This window comes from Neoarius graeffei, chromosome 6, assembly GCF_027579695.1.
Source record: "Neoarius graeffei isolate fNeoGra1 chromosome 6, fNeoGra1.pri, whole genome shotgun sequence".
Classification (NCBI taxonomy): Eukaryota; Metazoa; Chordata; class Actinopteri; order Siluriformes; family Ariidae; genus Neoarius; species Neoarius graeffei.
The window spans coordinates 90,540,579-90,551,362 of record NC_083574.1 but is presented as its reverse complement, the minus strand read 5'-3'; the positions used below and the strand labels follow the sequence as shown (position 1 = coordinate 90,551,362).

The window sequence follows — 10,784 nt, the reverse complement described above, 5'->3', positions numbered from 1 at the left end:
AGGATGCCAATGCATGGATCACCCGTTGGTATCTGGCACTCCAGCCGTTTAAGTTCGAGGTGGTCCACAGGCTGGGGGTGCAGATGGCCATGGTGGATTTCATCTCCTGTCGGGGGGGGAGTCGGCTATAGGTCGGACAGCTCCCCGGCCTGAGTCGGGCGGTGGGGGTATGTGGCGGGGGGGCATGGCCAAGCATCAGTCTGTGAATGGAGGGCGAAGTCAGGGAAGGTAAGTGGTGGAATCATTGCACATGATGGGAATTAACCTGTGTTTGTGTGTCTTCCCCAGTGACCACACCCTTTAAAAGGAGAGAGAGCAGTGAAAGGGAGCTCTCTCCCCAATCAGAACACTTGTGTGTGTGCGTGCGGGGCTGAGAGAGTGTGAAAAGATGAAAAGCTAAAAGTAAAAAGAGTTTTTGAGAACTCAGTTCTGGCCTGCCATGCTTCAGGTGCTCCACCCACCTGGTCAGATACTACACCAACCCTGATCCATACTTCTTCACAACTTTGTCTCAGACCTGTTTGGAGTGCTCCTTGGTTTTCATGCTGCTTGCTTAGTTGTGTTGCAGAGTTAGGGTCCTTCCAGAGCAGGTTGATTGATACAGACATCGTGTGACAGATCATGTGACACTTTGATTGCACACAGATGGATCTTAATCAATTAATTATGTGACTTATGAGGTGAATTGGTTGGACCAGCTCTTATTCAGGGGTTTCATTAAAAAAAGGGTAAATACCTATGTACACTGCAGATTTCTGTTTCAATAATTAACAATCTTAATTAGTGCTAATTATTGAAACAGAAATCTTAATATTGCAATAAATAACAATTTTAATGATTGTTTGTGTCACAAGAAACAACAATTTTCACCTTTAAAGTTGTAGGCATGTTGTGTAAATCAAATGATGCTAACCCTCCAAAAATCCATTTAAATTCCATCTTGTTATGCGACAAAACAGGACAAACACAAAAGGGGATAAATACTTTTGCAAGACACTGTATTATGGCAATCTTCAGTTTCTGTTGAATATGAACAGAACAAGTGAAAACAGCTTGACGGAAGCACAAGAGCAGAAACTTCAGAGCCTCGGCCAACTCCGCCAGATCACATCGCTGACCTCAAATGCCATTTCCTATGGGGAGAGGAGACGCTGCAGGTGTTTCATCCTTCCTCCCACCCTGGACCCCTTTCAGTTTGCATATCAGGCCAGCTGGTCTACTAATGATGCAATCTCCTCTGCATTCCAGTTTGCCCTCTCCCATCTGGACAGAAAAGCCTCACATTTAAGAATACTGTTCGTAGACTTTAGTTCAGCATTTACCATCATCCCTCAACAGGTGATCAGGAAACTGGACTGTTATGCCCGAACACTTCACTGTGGAACTGGTTGCTGGACTTTATCTCTGAGAGACTGCAATCAGTAAGCATCAACAACAAGGCATCGGACAGCATCACACTCAGCATGGGGGCCCCCCAAGGGTGTGTGCTCAGTCCCCTGCTGTTCACCTTGCTGACCTATGGCTGTGTTACAACATACAGCTCCAACAACTTCTTCAAATTTGCCAAAGACACGACTGTGGTGCATCTCATCAGCAACAAGGATGAAGCAAATTACAGAAGTGAGTTAAATTAACTGGCCACATGGTGCATGAATAGCAATCTCTCCCTAAATCTGATTATAATAATAATAATAAAAGGGATTGTTATTCACTTCTGGACGGTCCACACCCAGCATTCCCCATTGTCCATCAGTGCAATTGCTGTGGAATGGATCAGCAGCACCAAATTACTGGGGGTGCATATCACAGAGGACCTCTGCTGGAAGACTAATATTGCATCACTGGCCAAGAAAGCCCAGCAGTGCCTCTATTTCCTCTGGAAACTGAAGAGAGCCAGAGCCCCATCATCCATCATGCTTGCTTTATTCTTGCTAATAAAAAAAAAAACTTTTCAAAAAAATTTTGGACAGTAAATCATTTACAACTTCGTAATGTTGTGATCCCTTCTCACAACACTTCTGACATAATTTCTGCCAGTTATGGAAAACATGTGTCTAGAGCCTTGCACTCCCGCGGGAGTCCCGCGGGACTCGCGGGACCCACCGCAAAGCAGTGCGGCGCAGGACAAATTTTGAAAGCTCATTGCGGGCGCGACCGGAAGTGCACATATGCGCGCGCGCGCGGGAGCGGGAGTGCACATATGTGGCGCGGGTGGGAGCGGTGATGAGCTGTAATCCCGCTAACTAAAAATGTGTTTGAAATAAAATGTATAAATTATTAATTTATGTCTATCATATATAATTTGTGCTGGATATTTTATGTGGCATTAATAAAAAGATTTTAAGATGCCTAAATTTGCAGAGAGAGTTAGATTGCCAGAGAAATAGTATCTTAAATTTGCCATTGATCACTCTAATGACTCGCAGTTCACACGCAGCCAGCAAGAGTACCATGAGTGAAGTGATTTACGGCTTCCAATCAGAAGCGGCCAAATTTGCATATTACAGGAAGGATTTCTGGGATAGCATTGAGTCAAGCCTACCGTCACTGTGTAACATGTCTCTCTGACTAAAGTTGTAGACTAACTCAAACAGTAAATCAATTCACTTCTCTTACTAGCTCTGCTTTGCAATAAAAAACACACACACACACACACCATTGGTACAAAGCAAGCCCATTCACTTTTTTATGCTGATCAGAGAATTTCAATGGTTTCTCATGTGATAAAAATGTGTGATTCGTGATTAAATACTTTAATCATTTGACAGCACTAATTATTATTAGAGACAGTACATGCTGAATTCCGAAACAAGGTAAATAATAACAACGTGACCTATAGGTATTTATGCTGAAATCCACTCAAAGTAGGGGGCGGGGCACCCTCATGCTGTGTCAAGACAAGAACTTTCCTGAGAAATAACATGAACGTCTGCATCATGCGGGATTTGCAGGCGGGAGCGGGACAAAATATGGCAGGCACGGGCGGGAGTGGGACTGAAAATCATAAATTTTGTGGGCGCGGGCGAGAGCGTGACTGAAAATCATAATTCTTTGCGGGCGCGGGTGGGAGTGGGACTGCACAATGCGGGCGCGGGCAGGAGCGGGACTGAAAAATCCGACCCGCGCAGACCTCTACATGTGTCTTATGTTAAAACTCTATCTATCCATCCATCCATCCATCCATCCATCCATTATCTGACACCACTTATCCTGTTATACAGGGTCGCATGCAAGCTGGAGCCGATCCCTGCTGACTTATTATTTATTATTATTATTATGGGCGAGAGGCAGGGTACACCCTGGAAAAGTTGCCAGGTCATGGCAGGGCTGACACATAGGCTACATCCACACGACAACAGCAACGAGATGTCATTTAAAAATATATCGGGTCCAAATGGGCAACGATCAGTAAAATAGCAGGTCCATATGGCAACGCAACGCTTGCTGAAAACGATGCAATACACATGCCACACCTCTAGGTGCGCTGTAAGACGGTCCCTTCGGAGACACCAGAACAATAGAAGAAGTAAGGACGCATGCGCATAAACTATTATGCGCGAGACTTCATATTAACCACAAAGTCAGGAAAATCTGTTCGTAAAATTACATTATAATGACCAAATACAATGAAAAGTATTTTTCCAGTCTCACCTGTGAAAGGTAATCCCATGTGATCTCGTTTGGACGGCAAAACTGTTGGTACAGTTAAACGCAGCTAATCTTTATTCCCCGCTTTGACCTCTCCAATATGGCGGCGAGGATGACGTATGATTCTACGCGGAAGGCGGCGTCTTTAATGGTCCGGAATAAATTGAATGTTACACGTTGATGGATTAATTTGCTCCTCTACGCCCTTTTTGAGGAATGTATTGTCGGACTTAAATCAACATCTGAAGAGGTGAGATCGCTCCCTTTTTTCCCTATTTTTGCTGGCGGGATTGACTCTGCCCTAAGGGCAGAGTCTCTCTCTCTCTCTCTCTCTCTCACTTTGCACCATTACACTATAAATATTCACAGTGAAAATATTTTGTAAGCGCGTTTCATGAACCAAGTTATAGGATTTGTTGACAACTCGCATCGCATCGCAATGAGAAGATCATTGGCACTACTGGTGTTAAGAATCAGACCATTTCATAAATGAATATTTTGCTGTAGAGCTGCAGTGTTTGTACAATTGCATGTTTTTGCTTCACTATTACTGTCACTGGGGCGGCACGGTGGTGTAGTGGTTAGCGCTGTCGCCTCACAGCAAGAAGGTCCTGGGTTCGAGCCCCGGGGCCGGCGAGGGCCTTTCTGTGCGGAGTTTGCATGTTCTCCCCGTGTCCGCGTGGGTTTCCTCCGGGTGCTCCGGTTTCCCCCCACAGTCCAAAGACATGCAGGTTAGGTTAACTTGCTACTCTAAATTGACCGTAGGTGTGAATGTGAGTGTGAATGGTTGTCTGTGTCTATGTGTCAGCCCTGCGATGACCTGGCGACTTGTCCAGGGTGTACCCCGCCTTTCGCCCATAGTCAGCTGGGATAGGCTCCAGTTTGCCTGCGACCCTGTAGAAGGATAAAGCGGCTAGAGATAATGAGATGAGATGAGATTACTGTCACTATTCTGCTTCTTGCATTACTACTGTGAACTAACACTGAACATAATAATAATAATAATAATAATAATAATATCCAAGCTCATGTTTCACTCTCACTAGTGCTCTGTAAGGCTTTTTCCTGGTGATATTCGTTACACTTCTACCCGGCGTGAAGCACTCACAGTCATGTGGTTGTGACGTCATCATAAACAAATCCGTTCTACTCATCCAGACGACTTCACAATGGCACCATTGCCAGATCTTTCCACTCTGGAACCCGTTCTCAAAAAGATTGCGTTTTGGGCACCCAAAATGCCGGTGCGGTGTGAATGCCAGGCCTAAATGAAAAGCAATTGTATCGGAGTCACTTGAATCCGTTGCCGTGTGGACAGGGCCATAGAGACACACAATCATTCACACTCACATTCACACCAATGGTCAATTTAGAGCCACCAATTAGCCTAATTTGCATGTCTTTGAACTGGGGGGAAAACGGAGCCCTCGGAGAAGCCCACACAGACACGGGGAGAAAATGCAAACTCCACACAGAAAGCCCCTTGCTGTCCGCTGGGCTCAAACCCAGGACCTTCTTGCTGTGAGGTGACAGTGCTAACCACTACACCACCATGCCGCCCCTCTTCTGAATAATCAAATTTTCAAAAATGGAGACTCATCCCTATTTACAATAGTTTGTTGGAATTATAATTTTATATTCAACATGAGACCAGGCCTCCATCAAGCTGATTTTCATGGAAAAGAACAGGTTATTTTCTCAGTTGCTGGAGCTGAATGGTATTGGCAAAAATGTCTATGACAGGCACATTCACTCCTTCTGGCCAACCAAGCATTTGATACCATTGATTGAGTTGATTGAACAATGAGTTGGAGTCTTCAGGGAAAAAAAATAATGATAAAAAAAAAATCACTGAGCCCATTCCCACCAGTGACAAACAAGAAGGAATCAAGCCTGCAGTCAAGTTAACAATAGCTGTTAATGCAATAAAACAAAAGGCTTAACTCAACTACCTTAGGTTTTGATCACTAACCATTATTGAGAATGACAAAAGAACAAACTGACTGTGAACATCACTGGTTAATTGCAACACGTGAATTAACTAAATGGTGAAAATTTAGAAAGCATACTGAGTGGGCATACAACGATACACCAGTAACCTCCATTATTTCCATAACAGATGAAGAAAGCATTGCCTCCATTTTTGATCATTAATCTCAGTCAGTGAACTGCGATAGTGACTCAGAAGGAGAAATTAGTGATAAGGAGAATGTGCCTAAAATTAAAGCAGTCCAGGATTCCAAGTTTTTGGGAAAGTAAAACTGTTGGGACACTATGATCATACTGTAACAGCTTGTATGCTGGGGCAATGAGGAACTGGGAGATAGGTGTGACAGATCAAGGTGTGTTTTATTAATTATCTTTACTTTCACTTTTCAATGACTTTAGGTTTGGCTTGTATGTATACGCACACATGAGCGTTGGGGAACACAACTCTCTCTCATTACAGGCCATCTTCAGACATGGGTGTAACTCATCACGTTACCCACTGGTTCAACCTGACTTCTTGCCGTTCACAGCCGATGCTGCCACACGTACCGATATTTTATAATATTCGCATGATTTTTATGACTTTGAAAAAAGTGACTTATTTCCATTACTTCTTACATATGCAAGTGAATTAAGTGTGGATATGAATTAAATGCAGTTGGGCTGCTTTTACAAAAGAGTAAGTGCTTAGTGTGACAAGTGGGTGCATTTGAGTATTGCATATTTTTTTGTATAAGGAATTCTTTGTATGCCTCCAAAGAGTTTGTTATCGCGAGACTGCAGTGCATATATAAGCAGTAGGAACACACAGCAAAAGAACATATTGAACGTGTATGTGTTTTGTTGCCTATCGTTTAAAAAAACAGTATGGTGTATATACAGTAAAAGAGAAAAAGAGTTGAGAGAAGAGAGAGAGAGTACATGTGCCTGTGTTGTGTGAAATTAGAAAATGAGACACATAACCAAAGTAGTATTGAATGCAATCAAGATATGGCTCATGCAACTGTTTAATAAAGCGATTAAAATTACATGTGAAAAATCTCCACTCCTTTTTTATCATGGTAAGTTCTTTGCATGTCTTGCTTTGTTGATAATTTCTTGAGTATATGCATGATATAATAATTGTCACTTCCATTGAAAGTTTAACAGCAATAGACAGAAATGTATAATATAAGCCTTAACATTGGCAGTCATTGTTATATAATTCTATTGCATTTCAATTAAAATACATAAATATGAATGAATAAATGACTTCATGAGTAAAGTTTTATATTCACTGGATGGCACTTTTCATGCATGTCCATAATAATCATGCATATTAGACCATTAACTTACCGAGCAGCCGCTTTTCCCATAATTTGCTTTTTAGTGTTCCTCTCTGATTTCAGGATGATTATGTAACACTTTGGAAGAAATATACAGAATAGTAAACCAAAACTTGATGCTAAAATAGCAAATATCTCTACAGCTACAGTGAATTTCCCAGGAGAGCTGACATAAGCTGGTATAAAAGTAATCCAAACTGCACAAAACATTAGCATGCTGAATGTGATGAATTTGGCTTCATTAAAATTATCTGGAAGCTTCCTAGCCAGAAAAGCTAAAATGAAACACAAAAGTGCTAAAAATCCTATGTAACCCAAAACAGCCCAGAAACCTATGTTTGAGCCCAAATTGCATTCAAGAATGATCTTTTCCTTATAGTGCATTAGATTTTTGAAGGGGAAAGGAGGGGATATTGTCAACCAAAGCACACAAATAAGAACCTGGATGAGAGTGAAGGCAAGGACACTGAGTCTTTGCTGTGGAGGCCCAAACCATTTCATGACATCACTGCCTGGAAGTGTAGCCCTGAAAGCCATTAACACCACGATTGTTTTGCCCAGTACACAAGAGATGCAAAGGACGAAGGTGATCCCAAACACTGTGTGGCGCAGCATACAAGACCACTCAGAGGGCCGACCAATGAAAGTCAGTGAACAAAGGAAGCACAGAGTCAGAGAAAAGAGCAGCAGGAAGCTCAGCTCAGAGTTATTGGCTTTGACTATTGGTGTGTTTTTATATTTAAAGAATATGATTGCTATTACTATTGTCATAAAAGCACCAGCAATTGACAGTGCAGTTAACAAAATTCCCATTGTTTCTTCAAAGGACAAATATTCAGTTTCCTTCTTTACACATTTATCTTTATCTGGATTTGACCAGTATTCTTGGTCGCATTGTTCACATTTAATAGAATCTGTCCGAGAGAGAGAGTATAAGAAAGGAAAAGAAACAGCACTGAGTAGAATTAATTTACATATAATATCTATTTTTTTACCATTGCAAAAATTGTTGACTGAATTATTATTTTATTAGTATTTATATATATGTGATATTAATGATATGTTTTGTGTTTTTGTTTGTTTGCATCCAAAGTTTTGTTTTTCTTTTTACCTGTCATATTACTGATCTCTCCATCAGCACATGGTATGCAGTCAAAACAGCAGATAGGCTTTCCTTTTTGCACAGCCTTTCTTGTGCCAGGGGGGCAACTCTCACTACATATGGACTTTGGCACCTATGACCAAGGCAAAAGTCAGAAGATGCTACTTTCATCAAACATCAGTTCAGCATACATACACCAACCAGGGAAACTACATAAAGAAAGAACCAATAAAAAGCAATAAGAATGTATTGACTTGAACCAACCACTTGAAGTACACAGCATAAGAACACCCTATCATACACATAACAACATAAAAACACCCAACATCCACAACATATGAGACCAAGTCACATATTTGCTCAAATACTCACTTGATTCATATTTTGTGCCCAGACAATGGAGGGCATATTTACTGCTAATCGGTCCTGAGCAGGCAGAGTGGAGTCATAAAGTCCAACTGTTACAAATTTATATTGGTTTTCAGTATTCTTTTGCCAATTTATTATTTCATATCTTGCTGGAGGATCACCATTCTTATCAAAATAAACCTCTTCACCTTCCTTGGTTGTGAAATGCACCTTTTTGAGGCGTTCTAGAAACTGATGGGGAAAATTAGAAATCAGCCTTCCATTCTGTCTAAATATGAATATACATACAGCTGTCTACAAATCTGCTTCATCACACTGCTAAACAAATAATATGTAATTGACTTCAGAAAAACAATGCATTTCCATCTATGCTAAATTTTGACTGGGTTTATATTACTAAAGCTTGTGTGTATAAAAGCTTAAAGTACAAAAATGTGCCTTGAAAATACTGTTAACTCACTGTGAAAGGATCAGGCTGCTTCTGTATAGAACATGTTTCTGTGCAGCCAAGAAAATCATGTAGTGCATGGGCAACTGCATATACTCCTTTATACACATTACTGAAAATAGGCATCAAAGACATGTCAGTGAATGTGTTTACTACCTCAGAGACTTCCTCTTCTCCTGTGCATACTGTTATGTTTTCTAACTTATCGTGCACTGTATGTGTACAAGTAAACAGAGCTTCCCAGAATTTTGTAAAAATGGCTCTGCCTACAACTTTCAATGGTTTTATATCGAGCATAAAGTCCTTCAGACCCGTTACTGTTGTTTGGGCTATAGTCAACCCGATAGCTCCTTGTAGTATGTTATACTTATCCCATGCAGCTGCTTCTCGATCAGCAATCCATGCCTCACTTCCCACCCACTGGTAACCAGTGATGTTGTGTTCAGAAAATATATGAAGCAAAATGTCTAGGTCCCAGGGAGTGATAAAACCCACTATCACTCGAGCAGTAGAACTTTTAATTTGCTCAATAATTCTCAACACTTTTTCTTCTGAATAAGTTCTATAAAATGGAAGTGAATATTCTAAGCATATGCCCAGTTGCTCTGCAATTTTTGTAAATGCAGCCATGCCATTATTACCATAATCATCATCTCTTCTTATTGCTCCCACCCAGGTCCAACCAAAGTGTTTGATCATCTCTGCAAGTGCTAAGGTCTGGTAATAATCACTGGGAATAGTGCGCAGAAATGATGGATATTTTCTTTTGTCACTTAGACACTCACAGGTAGAATAGTAACTGATCTAAAATTAGATTCACATAGTTGCATCAAACATGACAATCAGTATTTTTTTCCTCCTGCCACATAACATTATTAGCTATAAATGAGCTATAAAAAGCCTTTCAAAAAATTGTTGTAAATATTTTATGATGAAAAAATAAATCCATGAAGAACAATTTCTTACTAAGGGCATGCTGAAAGGTCCAATACTAGTTGCTATAGCAGCCGATACTGATGAAAATGTCTCTCCTATAATGGCTTGCACCTGGGCTCGTTTTCTGCAGATCTGATCTGAATCTGAGTCATCATTTCCATTCAAAAGCGTCATTGCTCCTTTCACACCCAGTGCTGCTGAATTACAAGTGTCAAAGATTTTGTAACCCAGTGAAACACCAGGCAGTAATGAAGAACTGTTGTTAATCTCCTCGATTGCAAATATCAATGTCTGTGAATACTGGAAGGCTCTGAACTCCACACTTGTTTAAAAAAATTAAAAATAAATAATATAGACTATATACATTTACATTCCTCTATACGTCACAAAATTACTACTGACTTGATTGGCAATTGTCAGGTACATTTTTCAGTTCATGTTTATTTTGCTTACCCCATGCAATTTATTGCAGGTATGACTGAATAGGAAGAGTCAATTGTCTCCCATTTATTATGGAAGGAGAAAATTCCTCCAACTATCAAGTCACCATCCTTCCATAGTTGTGGGTATGCAGGTTCTCCAAGCAAGCTGCAAGTAGTCTCATGTGAACTGGAGGAATTGATCATGGCTATTATTATATGCAAGACAGTAAAGATTGACTCCATCTATTTCTGCAGCTCTGGAAGCTATAAAGAATAAATGTAGAGCAAATGAGATAATGAATGTGACCTTGGTCTGATTTGTTAGCTTACTGAACAAAAATAATCTCGGGTATTTATGCAGAAGGAAATGCAAATTCTCGATAGGAAAGTTATTCATGTGGGTCACAGCCAAAGGAGGTGTGACATGTTTCTAATCTGAAAGAATTGTGCCTTGCTGTCTTTTTTTGTCACCTGTTTTCTTTCAACTATTGTTCAAAACATATTTATTAATATTAAATATTTTTAAATTAATTGTTGAAGGTAAA

General features: G+C 40.6%; 1 protein-coding gene across 1 annotated transcript; it reads right to left on the bottom strand.

The window, feature by feature from the left end:
• Positions 1-6,968: 6,968 nt before the first annotated feature.
• On the bottom strand, positions 6,969-10,482 carry LOC132888375 (extracellular calcium-sensing receptor-like). The gene is made up of 6 exons (XM_060924430.1): positions 10,271-10,482; positions 9,848-10,139; positions 8,894-9,685; positions 8,437-8,664; positions 8,074-8,197; positions 6,969-7,876 (listed from the first exon to the last, which is right to left on the bottom strand). Exons 1-6 carry the CDS (start codon positions 10,480-10,482, stop codon positions 6,969-6,971), a joined length of 2,556 nt encoding a protein of 851 aa, XP_060780413.1.
• Between the last annotated feature and the right edge of the window lie 302 nt (positions 10,483-10,784).

Bases quoted from the DNA above. Each gene is read 5' to 3' on its own strand.
- LOC132888375 (XM_060924430.1), bottom strand. From the start codon at position 10,482: ATGGAGTCAATCTTTACTGTCTTGCATATAATAATAGCCATGATCAAT. The intron at 8,665-8,893 runs GTGAGTTAACAG...TTTCCCCATCAG, and splicing joins AGCAGCCTGATCCTTTCACA to TTTCTAGAACGCCTCAAAAA. The intron at 7,877-8,073 runs GTAAAAAGAAAA...TCTCTCGGACAG, and splicing joins AGAGATCAGTAATATGACAG to ATTCTATTAAATGTGAACAA.